The sequence below is a fragment of the Diceros bicornis genome, chromosome 2 (assembly GCF_020826845.1).
Source record: "Diceros bicornis minor isolate mBicDic1 chromosome 2, mDicBic1.mat.cur, whole genome shotgun sequence".
NCBI classification, from domain to species: domain Eukaryota; kingdom Metazoa; phylum Chordata; class Mammalia; order Perissodactyla; family Rhinocerotidae; genus Diceros; species Diceros bicornis.
This window is the reverse complement of record NC_080741.1, coordinates 36711572-36725480: the sequence shown is the minus strand read 5'-3', so window position 1 is coordinate 36725480 and position 13909 is coordinate 36711572. Positions and strand designations below refer to the sequence as shown.

General features: G+C 45.8%; 1 protein-coding gene across 2 annotated transcripts in view; it reads right to left on the bottom strand.

Moving 5' to 3' along the window:
- Positions 1-1143: 1143 nt before the first annotated feature.
- Positions 1144-13909, bottom strand: part of TRIM71 (tripartite motif containing 71) — a 66495-nt gene continuing 53729 nt past the window's right edge. The window contains exons 3-4 of one of the 2 annotated variants that reach the window (XM_058554512.1): positions 6695-6829; positions 1144-3362 (exon numbers count right to left, since the gene is read on the bottom strand). In XM_058554512.1, coding sequence (XP_058410495.1) covers positions 1911-3362; positions 6695-6829 — 1587 coding nt within the window. In that variant the 3' untranslated portion in view covers positions 1144-1910. The remainder of the gene's footprint in view (positions 3363-6694; positions 6830-13909) is intronic. The other variant, XM_058554522.1, reaches the window with a different exon arrangement.

Here is a 13909-nt window from a genome sequence, read left to right as displayed (position 1 = left end):
TTTGCTACACTGTTCCCATCATCTCCTCTTCTTTTGGGATGACAAAAACAAATTGCTCCATTTGTTAGTTTATTCTGTTCATTTAAAACTATATCCATATCTGAAGATGAATGTCTCTTAAATAAAGGAACAGAAACTGATCTGTTAGTCTTTCTGTTTAAACAAGAGGACCCCCGCAAGCCACTGCCGTCTGAGAGTATCTCTTTTTCTCCCGAGGTGTGCTACCCTGGAATTTGGTTATTTCAGTATTTAGGGGGAATGCAGAGACCCATAAGGGTTCTGACAAGCAGGGTGTCAGCTACACCTACTTTCCACTTGAAAGGCAGATAATGCCCAGAGGCACCAGGTTTTGTACCCAAGTCCAGCTTAATACAAACCAACCCTGTAAAGTGACAGATGCCATCCCCCAGTTCTGCATTGGGAGCCTGGCTTCAACGTTCATTCTTTGGTACCAAGATACAGGTTTAACAAAAGATATTATATCCCCCATTTCAGGTTGGGGCAATTTGGTTTACAAATCCTTTACATTCAAGGCCTTTGGGGGGAAAATTCACATTAACCATGAGGTCCTACAGTATGGCTCTGGAGCAGACCACTCGGTAAAAGTGACCCGAGCAGAGGGTGTGGGGATGAGCTGTTCCTATTAATTTGACTTTCAAACGATCTATTTCCCTGAACTTCCAAAGCAGGAAAAAATTGTGCTTTTAAAATAAAAGTTCATGCCTTTGCCTACTCTTCTCAGGAAAAGAAACACCTGAACATTCAATCTAGGGTCGGGGATTGACCCCTGTCCTCCTGCAGAGTCCAGAAGAGTTTGGGGTGCCTTGCTTCTTTCTCATGCTCTCTATGGACCACCTCAGCACATGCATTGTCCACATACCAGTCCACGTCTGAAAACGCTCTTTCTGAGAATGAGGTTAATTTTCTTCCTCCTTCCACCTAACTCTTTATAATCAACAGCAAACTAGGAATACTTAACTTTTGAGACTACTTTTAATCAAAAATCCTGAACTACATCTATTTTTTAGAAACCAAAGTGTGAAAAGAAAAGGTTCTTTGGGAGGTGGCATATCATTTTCAGCTTTACTCTTTTGGTGTAAGAGGGCTCAACACACACACCCCTTGACACACACACACACACACACACACACACACACACACCCTCCTTTAAAAGAAACAAAGATTACATACCCTAAAATATGAATGGTCTGCTTTTCTTGGCTAGCAAGCCACAGCCACATCTTCTAGGAATAAGTAAAGATGCTGAACAGGATGATAAACACATTGAGGTATGAAAGGAGAACACAGAAAAGTTCTCTGTTGCAGCATAAAAAAAAAAAAAATTTAAAAAAATTTCCAAAAAGATCAAGATCACACAACACAATCTAACCCCATAAACACAGTATTCTCAAGAACACAAATACCCTATAATTAAGCATTTTAAATCCCATTTTTCCATGTTTTATAGTTTTTCGTTTTTTTACTTAGTAGTTTCTTCGTGTTTCCTTGGCTCAATCTACAGAATACACCCCACCACACATATCCAGCGCCCTCCCAGCCACAGAGATGCTCGGCTTGTGCATATCACGTCCCATGGAAGGGAAGAGGGAGACGTGAACTCCACTGAGTGAGGGTGGGAGGAGGGCAGAGTGCCTGTTGGAGAAGGAAATGTAAAGATTTATGAGGTAGATAGAAATAATCACTTCACAGGCTCAATCCCTGCAGAAAAGACAAGTACATTCATCTGTAAAAAAATAAAGATGAGGTAGGACTTAAGCAATGTTGTACTCTTCTTGTTCTCTTTAGACAAAAGAAAAAAATTTCCCTGAGACTGTTTCTTCTCTGAAATTCAAAAGGAGAGAGAGAGAGGTACACAAGCACACCCCAACACAGAAGCCCAGAAAATGTGATTAGAAGATGAGGATTCGATTGTTGCCAAAGTCCACCACGACGATCATTCCATCGGGGGTGACGGCGATGCCGGAAGGGCGGTCCATCTGCCCAAATCCACTGCCTTGAGCACCAAACTTGCACAGGAAGCTGCCGTTGGACTCGAACATCTGCACCCGGTGGTTCCTGGAATCCGCCACAATGATGCGCCCCTCCTGGTCCACAGCCACGCCCTGTGGGCGCAGGAACTGCCCATTGCCAGTGCCCTCCGAGCCCAGGAAGCGAGCTGATTGGCAATCAGGGTGAATGACCAGGAGCCGGTGGTTGTTGAAGTCTGTGACCACCAAGTGGCCCTCATGGTTGAAGGCCACACCCCGTGGGGAGTCAAAGTGCTTCCAGAGAGCCCCCTCGAAGCCATACTTATTCAGGAAGACTCCATCAGGCCCGAACAGCTGGATCCGGTGGTTCCGAGTGTCAGAGACCAGGATCTTGCCCTCAGAATTCACCGCCACATCCCAAGGGTAGTTGAACTGCCCATTCTTGGTTCCTTTCTCGCCAAATTTGAGGAGGAACTGGCCCTCAAAGGTGAAGATCTGGATGCGATGATTGTCCTTGTCAGCCACAACGATCCTGCGGGAGGCGTCACAGGCCACCCCGGCTGGTCGGTCGAACTGCCCGGGCCGGGAGCCCAGGGTACCAAATTTGTGGTGGAAGGTGCCACAAGGCTTGAACACCTGGATGCGGTTGTTGCTGCGGTCGGCGACAATGATGTAGCCCTCCTTGTCCACACTCACGCCCCAAGGGCGGCAGAGTTTGCCATCGCTATCGCCCTCGCTGCCGAAGCTCAGGCCCGGGAGCCCGATGCCCACGTAGCTGCGGCCCGACTTGACCACCACCTTGAAGGGGCTGTTCTCGATGTGCTGGTTGCACATGGTGACGGACACCAGGTGCTCACCCTCCAGCTGGGGCCGGTAGCTCACCACGTAAGTCCCGTTCTGCTGATCGCTCACTTCTGCACCAAACAGGTTGCCATCGGGGCCCAGGACCACGGCTGACATTAGGTCACCTCCTGAGAGGCGAGGCTCCCCGTCGTGGTCATAGCCAATAACGGTGAAAGAGGCCACCTTACCCTGAAGGGCCCGCTTCAGGCCATCGCCCGTGGCCTTGGTGAGTGGGGCGAAGGCACCGCTGCTGACAAAACCAAAGGACTTGATGGCGAGGTAGAGTGCCTGGTCGGGTGGTGTGAACATGACCCGGTCATCTTCCTGGGGCTGCAGGAGGCTGCGCACAGTCTTCAGCTCCTGCACCTGGGCCAGCATGCGGTCTCGGGCCAGCAGGATGTCCAGCGCCCTCCCCTCCTCCAGGACCTGCTGGACGGCACTGATGGTGCTCTCGAGCTTGTTGAGGTTCTGCCGCAGCTTCTCCACCTGCAGGTACAGAGACTTGGCTTTCACCTGGCGGATCTTCTCTACCTGCAGGAAAAGGTGAGGACAGGGAGAGGGGACACAGGCTTAGAACCAAGCACAGAAAACAACACAGAACCTGACACTAATCACGAGGAAGCCTAGCAAAACCCATATTGAGGGACAGCCTACTAGAACAACTGGTCTGCACTCTTCAAAAATGGCAAAATCCAAAGACAAAGGAAGGCTGAGGAACTGTTCCAGGTTACAGAAGCTGACTAAAGAGACACGGCAACTAAATGCCATGCGTGATCCTGGATTGGGGGGGTAGTACTATTAAACCTACTATTGGTGAAATTTGACTCCAGAGTGAGGATTAGATACTAATATTAAGATTGAACTTCTGGGCCGGCCCCGTGGCTTAGCGGTTAAGTGCGCACGCTCCGCTACTGGCGGCCCGGATTCGGATCCCAGGCGCACACCGACGCACTGCTTCTCCAGCCATGCTGAGGCCGCGTCCCACATACAGCAACTAGAAGGATGTGCAACTATGACATACAACTATCTACTGGGGCTTTGGGGGAAAAATAAATAAATGAACTTCTGACTTTGATTAACTGTGATCATATAAGAGAATGTCCTTGCTCACAGGAAACAAACATTGAAGGATTTAGGGGGTAAAGGGGCAGCATGTCTCCAACACTCCAACTCACTCTCAAATCACACATGTACATGTACATATAGAGAGAGAATGAGGAAAAAGGAGAAAAATGTAAATAATTGGTGAATCTCGGTAAAGGATATATGGAGTTTCTAACTTTTCTGTAAGTTAGAAATTAAATGAAAATAAAAGTTAATAACAGCCATCTAATAAATATTTACTGAGCACCTCCTTTGTGCCAGGCACTAGAGGTACACGGTGACCAATAAGAAATATGGTCCTTGCCCTCAGAGCTTATATTTTAAAATGAGATATTAAGCAAGCAAATAAAGAAATTATGTAAGATAATTTCAGACAGTGCTAGGTGTTAGAGAGCAGAAATAACTGTGTGAAAGACAGTAACTAGGGAAGCCTGATTTATGTAAAGGTTGTCACAGACAGGTGGCTTTGAGGGTGGAGAGAAAAGTGGCAGCAAGGATACTAGAGGCAGAACTGGCAGGACTTCCCAATGCACTGAGCACAAGGCCAGCCTTGCACCTCAGAAGACTGAATTTTCAATGCAGCTACAGAGAGCCTGAAACCTCTTGAAACATTCCCCCAGCAACCCCCACCCCTGCCGGGCACACACACACACACACACACACACACACACACACACACAAACAAGGTGAGAGGGAGAAAGACCGTGTGTAGAGAGAGTAAAGGGATTTGGTGAGGACTTAATTCAAGATTACAAACCCTCTTCCCTCTCCTTGTCCTCTGTCTTCACTGTTTTCTCTTTTCACAGGTTTTAGAAACCTTCAACAGGGAGCCTGAAATGCCCCACACCCCAAATTTGGAGATAGCAAGTTTTTGGCAACCATTGGCCTATATTATTTCCAAGGAGCCCTCTAAATCTAAATTGCTATAATATATAAACATGGATTCGGACCTGCCAAAATAATTTCTGCTTCTGAGGTTCTCAAAGCACGCTATTTAGGAATGTAGGATTTTGTCTGACCAATGAAAAAGAGTCATTTCTCTGTTCTTTTGCATTAAATATCTACAAGTCCTCTAATTTTCAGTGATTTTCCCTGTGAAGAGAAGAAGTAAGTCACCCAGCTAGTCTGTGCTGTTTTGCAGAGAGGACCATGACTTCTGCGTGCTCTACTGATCTGAAAGCTATAGAAAGTCTATTTCAGAATAAGGGTCCACTGTTGGGAGGCCTGGATTTTAATCGAATTCCCCCTTGGGCAGTGATGACGTGATTTTTGACCCATTCATGCTTTTTCGTCTGTCCACTCTAGAAGCAGGACATGTGTGTGCAGAGAGGCCCACGTGCGGACAGATTAAAGAGAAGCATTGTCCTTTGGTCTTGCACTGGGCCAAACCTCTGGGCTTTGGTTCTGATCCCTCAACTAGGCGGCTGCAGCTACCCCATGAAGAAGCCATGTCCACTGGAAATTTATAAGCCATAAGAATGAAGAGGTGCATCCAGATACATAAGGGAGGGCGGACTCCCACAGGATTTGGAGTGAGGCACCACAGCAAGAAGTAAAGACAAACTGGACTGAGGTGTGTCCAGAACGTGAAGCTTACTTCGGAGGTATCTGAGAATGAATTCTTAGGCAAGTAGAAATGAAGTTTATTACACAAAGAAGAGATTGACTCTTCTTCCAAATTTGCTTCTCCTAGAGTAAAAACCTGCTTTCCATTCCTCCTGGAAGAGAACTGCCTTTAGAGAGTCAGCCTCACAGGAGGGAGGGTAACTAAGGTGAGATCTGCAGAAACCCCTACACACAAAGGCCTTTTCATCAGCAAATCCAGAAGAGCAAGTTTGTGGCCGAGTTCACCACAGAGCTCTCAGGTTGCAAGAAGTGGGCCCCTTGCAGTTATAATTAACATTCGTGGGTGGCATGAGACTGGCAGACCATGGGCATATCTGAGTGTCTGAAAACTGGGGCAGGTCCACGAAGGTGCCTGAATAAAATATGTGCTGAATTAAATCTTGGACTTCTTTTCCACCCAAGGAATTGACTCTTCTTGTCAAAAGGCAACTGAACCATATTCCTTGAGAAGTCAGAAGAGACAGAAAGCAGTTATCAGCTAACTCAATGGAAAATGAAATGCAAAATCCAACGTAGGTACTGAGGTGCTGGCCATTCACAGGTATATCCCCCTCTTCTTCCAGAGTGGGGATGTAAGATCAGAGAAGAAAATGTTGGGATGGTGACTTGGGTGGGGAGGAGTCATCTTTCCAGCTGATGTTTATCTACACAGCACACCAGGGTGCTCAGCACTCTCTCTCGCTCCAGCAGGAGGAAGGGGCACACGCTCACTGCCCTCACAAGTGGAAAACTGGTTTTCCACAAGGGGTCAGGAAGTGCAACCAGCCAGGACACCAAAAATAAGGATGTTTCCCAGCAGTCTGCTTTCATAACAACATCTCGATTGTACTCCTTTCTGCCTCCTTTTGAGTGTGTGCAGTGTAAAACTTGAGACCCCTTCCTGTCTTGGGCACTACTTCTGGCTACTCCAACTCCTTCTGAAAGGGCTTCTTGTTGTTTTACTGCTCGAATAGCACCCATGAAGTTCCAGGGACCCCTGCATCTTTCTGCCAACAAACTTGTGGGGAAACTACCAAGTGTTCTAAACTCAGAGCTGGGGTCCAGGATCTGACATTAGAACCCTCGCAGCTCTGCTGTGGTTCACGGAGGTGCTGGCCAGCTGAGGTGGCGCTGAGTGGGGCTGGGCACGGTACCTTCCACAGCAGCTCGCACTCCCGCTCCTCCAGGGCCTTCTTGTGCCTCGCAGTCACGGCTTTGACCTCCGACTGGACCACCTTTGCTTTCATCTCCACCTGTTCTGCCACCGTCTGGGCCTGCTCAATGCTCAGCTGGAAAACCAAAAACAATCTCATGGCATTAGAAGGACCTTCACTCCCCAGACAAAACATTTAAGTCTGCTTTTTTCAGACCTGAAAAGCTAACACCCTGGGCCCCCAGACTGCTCGACCCACTTCCTTGGAGAGAAAGCAGGCACTTAGGGAGAGAGTGGCATCTGTTTGACACGTAACTGAAGGAGTTGCTGGCAAGCGCTGGATTTCTTTGTATGAGAAATGGCACCTATACAGCAACTGTCAGGACTATTAAGGGATACTTTGACACAGTGAAACCGGTGCAGCTGGGTCACAGCTGAACACCGGGAATGAGGATCAGATGTGAAATGTACTACTCTGGGCACATGAGCCATTTCCCACAGACTTCCTGGCCTTACTCCCCACCTGGGGAAACCCCAAAGGCTGGGGACACCCTCACGTGAGGTTGGACAAGAGGCTGCAGGCCAGTGGTTATCCATCACCTTCTTGTCAAGTCATTAGCAGCACAGCTCATTCCAGCCAGAACCAACACCAAGTGCATACTGGGAATATCATCTGATCTACCTAAGAAACCGTGCTCTGTGGTCAGAGATGGCTTGCCAGAGACCATCTACACACCCCACCCTGTACCACCAGCCCTAGTAAATCAGCCAGTTTAATCAGACGTATAATTGTTCATAAAAAATTAATCCAGACAGAAGGTCTGGTGTTTTCATTAATATTGTATGACATGTCTTGAAAAGCCACAAGGATTTCTTCGAGATACTGAGGTATTAAATCAGGGATTCCAAACTGACTGCTGATGGTTTTAGAGCAGGTGTCCCAAATCAGGAGGGGCCTGAGGAAGCATAAAGGGGTTGGAGCCTGACCCGGGCTCAGGAATCCAGGTTAATTGGTTAAGGACGACCAATAACGCATGTGCCCTGGAGGAGTTTCTGGGATGTGGAATACATCCTAAAACTGGACAGTTCTGGGCATCCCAGGAGGCAGGTAACCCAAGTTCAAATCCTAGTTCCACCTCCTAGTACTTGTAAGGCCTTGGACAAGTCCCTGGCCTTCTCCAACACTGGTGAAGGGTGAACGTGAGGAAAACGCAAGACAATACATGCGAAGGGCTGAGCAGAGCACCTGGCACAGGGTAAAATACTATTATTCTTAGTAGTGCTCGGCTGGTAAACACCTGCAACAAAAGCTCAACCATTCTTTCTCCTCAGCCTGCCTAGCTCCTGTCATTCAGGTAGGATCACATACCTAGGCCTACTCACACTCCCTGCCTTATTTTGTTTTTAAATTGTGGTACAATACATGTAACATAAAATTTACCATTCGTGACATTTAGCACATTCACTGTTGGGCAACCACCACCACTACCCAGCTCCAAACACTTTCATCACCCCAAAAGGAAACTCCATACCCATCAAGCAGTCATTTTCCATCTCTCCTCCCTCCCCTCCATGGCAACCATAATCTACTGTCTCTATAGATCTGTCTGCTTTGGATATTTCATATAAATGCAATCAAACAATACATGACCTGTCTTATTTTTATGAATATGCTTCCCACTAAGCTAAACAGTTGTGACTCCTTTGATCACTTACAATTGGGGGTCCTATTTACCACCTTTAATACTCTCAGTCTGGATGACACATTAATGGCATGGGAGCCACACCCACACAGTGCAACTGTCCCCGAACCATCCATGGCTGACATAACTGTTCACTGCATTCTTTGGCCCAATCCCTGTGAGGCCTAAGGATCCACTGAGCTGATCAGAGCTGACACTTGGGCTGATCCGGACACCTCACAGGCTATTCATGGTCTGGAATGCCCTCTCTTCCAAATTCACCCTAAATTGCAAAATGCAGCTCAGATGCCACTTCCTTCCTGAAACTGGAAGTGAACACCACCTTCCCACAATGTTTCTGCTCTACCTTTACACGCTTGTCCCAAGGGTCACTGCATATCAAACTAAGTGGGGGCTAAGTACATAGTCCACGGCACTTAGCCATTGGGTTCTAACAGGAACAATCTAAACATTTTATATTTGCTCATGTCTATGGCCGCAACCATGTGGTATCAAAGCACTAGGTAACTGTATTGGGCCCCCAAAATTCAGGCCCACCGGAAACCTCAGAATGTGACTTTATTTGGAAATAAGCTCTTTGCACATGTAATTAGTTAAGATGAGGCCATACTGGATTAGGATGAGTCCTAAATCCAATGACTGGTGAGAAGACAGAGACAGACACACAGAGGGAAGGCCGTGTGAAGCCAGAGGCAGAAACTGGGAGTGATACAGCTACAAGCCAAGGAACACCAAGGATTGCTGGCAACCACCAGAAACTAGGAAAAGGCAAGGGAAGATTCTTTCCTAGAACCTTCAGAGGGAGCACAGTCCTGCTGACACCTTGATTTCAGACTTCTAGCCTCCAGAACTGTGAGAGAATTCCTATTGTTTTCAGTCATCCAGTTTATGATAATTTGTCGTAGTAGCCCTAGGAAACTAATAGAGTAGCCCACAAACTGAGGCAGAGGGATATATCCAAATTACCCTAAAGATAAAAACTTAGAACGACCAATCAAGTAAGCGAGCATATACGAAGATACCACGACCGGGTGGTAGATTTTGAATGTCTCACGCTGTCAGTCAAGATTCATTCAAAAAAAGAGAAACCTCACTAGACATTTAAACAGAGACAATTTAATGTAGGGAAGGTGGGCCAGGGCAGAGGGTACAACAAGGATTAGAGATGGACAGTAACTGCAGGAAGCAGCTACTACCTCCCCTTGGGCTGGGAGAACAAAGAGAAGAAAGCTGGGGTTACAGAGCCCAGAAGTATGGATGAGGGGCCATGTCCAGCTCATTCTGGGAGTGGCAAAAGCGGGAAATTGGAACCAACTTCAGATGCCAGGTTGAAAAAATGCTGCCGATAAGAACAGAAAGTCAAAAGGAAGAAGTAAGCCCCTTCCTCCTACTTCCAGAAACGTGGTTTGAAGTGCTGCAGCCCCAGCATCACACAGCACCGAGTGTGAAAGGGTAGGTTAGAGCCAAGAGAGTGGCACGCCCTGCTTTCAGCTGTGTTGGTTATGAATTAGCACAGAGCTGGTGTCCAAGTCAATATCTGACTGAGGCAACCAAGCCTATGTCCACAACACTTCTTAACGCTTCCTCAACGGAAAACAGGGGCAGCAAACGGCTTTCTATCTATACCAATGTCATATTACTTACCAAACTGATCTTCCATAAAAATCAGAAGTTACGAGAATAACAGGCCCACATTCCTGCAGGCAAGAAGTGGCTGGAGAGAACAATGACCACTCCCTTTAACACAGCTGGGGGTTAACAGTGAGTGTCTACTCACCTCTCCCCGTACTGTCTCCTCGCCAGGCTTGCTCCCTCATGTTTCCTGCCAGGTCCCTGAAGGCCCTTGGGTTTGGAATTCGCATTCTACAACAAGAACTGTTTCTTCCTTTTTTCAAACAGGTAGAAAGGGTGCAAAGCTCTTCCTGTAATTTGAGTCATCCCCCAAGCATGCGAGGACAATATCATTGGTAGGGTAGAGTCATAAAAGCCTTATGTGTAGAGACAAAATGGATCTTTCCTCTCCAAATCGTACACAATCTAGTCAAGCACTGCATTCCAAGATGGCAGACCAGGACCCACTGAACTCATTCCCAGGTTCTGAAGCAGGGCGTTTGAAGGAGACGGGAGGCAGGCGGGTTGGGGAAAGTGACAGTGGGTAAAAGGGCTGCGTAAGCTTTGAAAACAGAAGTATATACTTTGCAGAAAGAAAAAAAATATCACTCAATAAGCATGGGGCTTGAGAAAAAATGTTCTCTTGTGGATGTTAACAGATCCAGTCAAACATTTGAAAGCTGAGGGTCTCAATCTGGGCAGGCAAATCAGTGCACGCCAGCTCACTGTTGAGGGATTGTCACCTACTACAGAAGCAGTCTGAGGCCAAATCGGAGTTTTACAGGGAGAGTGCAGACAGTGATTAGTGATGTCTGCCATGGGGAACAGCAGTGGCCTGATGATTGGTATTTACAGTGTCCTGACAGAAGATAACAGAGAATTCAAATATCACCTATAAACTCACAGGCCACCATACCAGATACGGGAACTACTGTAGTTCACTCTAAAATGTAATTTTTATCACATTTAACATCTTGGAAACTATGATTCATCTTAAAATTGTCAATGAGATTTTCCCCTTTGTTAGTCGTATATAAAATAAATGTGTATCTGACAATCAACAGCATCTTAAATGTGATGAAAGAAATACAGTAATTAAGGAATGAAGGCTCTCTTATGTGCATTACTATATTCTTGCCCTGATTATGGATATCCCCAGTGAATCAGTGCACCTTATGAAATCCTCTAATTATGTAACTGAGCAAAATGTTGTACTTTGAAGAAGAGTCAAAGCAAAAGTAACACAATGTTCTAAAAAGCAATAAAAATAAGTAGCCACCCTTAAAACATCGATGATGTACACTATGGACATCTTCCATTCTTTCTTTTTTGTGGGTGACTCCAGACCCTCATGAGGGTCTTTACAGGACCTAGAATTAATTGAAGGATTTACTTCTGGGTTTCTTTTCTAGAACTAAGACTCCCAAGCTAAATATAGACAATTGTGAGTCTCTCAGAGTCGTAACTTAGGAACTTCGGTTCACAGTCAACTACACCCGACACTTGTAATTTAATACTGGATAAAAAAACCAGACAGTCAATTGGGGAAACGTACCTTTTATATGTATACTCTTCTCTATCCAGAAATTATTTATTGGAAGCTTACAAACAAACTAATCTTGAAAATAAGTGGATGAGGACATCAAGACTGGAGGAAAATGAGGTGCCCAAGACAAGATGCCCTCACTGGGGAAGTTAACACACAACTGCATGCAGTACAGGGCCGCTTACTTGTTACAGGAGAGGAGCCAGGATAAATCTCCACCCTTCTGGCACCAACACAAAGACAGAAACACGGACCAGTGGTGTAACTCGGGGTCCAAAAGGGACTGAAGAAAGGCAAAAACATTTCTGCTAAGCCTCTAGAGAGTGTATATTACCTCCAGCTCTGGAGGGGAAACTAATAGACAAATGTCCCTGGTTGAAGAAAGCGAATGGAGTTCCTGCAAAAGTTTTTTCTAAAGAAAAGCTGGAAAATGGAAATTAAAATACACAATCCAAAAGCTGTACTGAGTCCATATATATTGTAAAATGTCACTGATACTCACTTAAAGGTGGTATTAGGTTGGTAAGGACTTAAATCTACCGCAGATTTGGTCTGGCTAGTGTCCTTTACTTCTGGGATGTGTTCTTGCTCATTCATTTGCTCCAAAGGGAGCTCCCAATCACAGTGCCTCCAGCCACTGTGCCCAACGAGGAATGAAGGACGCCAGGCCAATTAGGGGCCTTTCCCTGAGAGTTTACATATAGATGTACCAGCCTCTCCCTCCACCCTAAAAGGGCAGAGGAGAGGAAAAGGGAAACTCACTCTTTCCCTGAGGACAGTTTGCTGGAATGGAACCGTGCAAGCCTGAAGAGACCTCCATTCATGCCCACCATTCTCTCCCCTGCACGGGTGAAGCCCATGTTCAGTAGCAAGAATGAGGTTATGGTGGAGAAAAGGGCAGAGCTAAGCGACCGAGTGCTGGCACTAAGGTCTGAGTCCCTGGATACCTGAAGCCTGATCCATCCATATTCTTCTACCTGGTCACCTGAGACTATTCACTCTCTCATAGCCAACTGCAACCAAGAGTCCCAATTAAGACAGCATGGGAAAAATTATAATTGGTTCAGGGGGGGAGGGGGAGTGCACACGCATGAGAGAGAGAGACAGAGAGAGACCACACACGCGCACACCTGCCTCCCAAAATGAGAAGAAGTGACCATCAGTTTTGGATTCAAACTGCAATTCCTCTACTCACTGTCAGTGTGTAAATCTCTTTGAAGCCAAGTTTTCTCCCTACAAAATGGAAAGAATGAAATCCACACCTCAGGCACTACTATGTATACATAAAGTAGCTATTTCAGTGCCTGGAACAGAGACGCTCAGTCAACAAGTCTGTTAATTCTTATTGTGAAAAGGGAAGGCCTATGGTCAATGAGATCTGGGATCTTCGGCAAAGCAACTAAATTATGTTCTCCCATTTCCTTATCTGTAATAGAAAAAAAAAAAAAGTTTCCTTGATCTACTTTCTGGGATAGTCTAAATATAGTTGATGTAAGTTCCCATGAGATAGTAGACATTCTCAGCATTCACTGTGGGAAACTTTCCATCATGGCAAGCAGGAGTGTCTGCAGGTGACTTGGTCTATTAAAGTAACCAGACAAAAACAGAAGTTTGGGGAACAAAGAAGTCCAGAAGGTCTAGATTAACTTACAATTTCATTCGCACAATTTAAAATAATTATGCTTAGTCATTAAGCTCAGTTCTCATTTTTGTGCTAAATGGTACAATATCTATCACTCTTGCTTTAACATGAAGAATACCAATGTTCACTTTTTGAACTGGGTAGACAACTTATGTCCAACAAAGGAAATCAGGAAGAGGGTAGGGCAAAGATAGCTGGTTGTCTACAACATCCATTTCATCTTTATTACTACTATTAACTTACTACTAACATTAGATGAAAAGTAACAGAGCTCTATCTATTTCAGGCTATACTGAGCTCAGATAGAAACTGCCTTTGCAACTGATGTGGTCATGAGATTGTGTGTTGGCCAAGAGATGTAACAAGTATTATGCCAAGGCTTCTGGGAAATCTCTATAAAAGGCGGGAGGCATGCCCACTTCCTTTCAATTGTTCAGAACACAGACGTGATGGCTTGAGTTCCAGCAGCTATTCTGGGCCATAGGGATGAATGTCAACACCTAGGAGGTAGGGTAGAGCTAAAGGATTCTCCAATGACTACCTGTATCTTCAGATACAGGGTTTTGTTTTTTTTTTTAACAGAAGAGATTAAAATCTTGAGTATTTAAACCACTACTTTTTGGGAGCAGAGAGAAGGCCTGTTACTCATTGCTAAATTCATTTCCTAACTGATTAAAAACACAACACAATCTTAACCTATGACAGAAAGCAGAA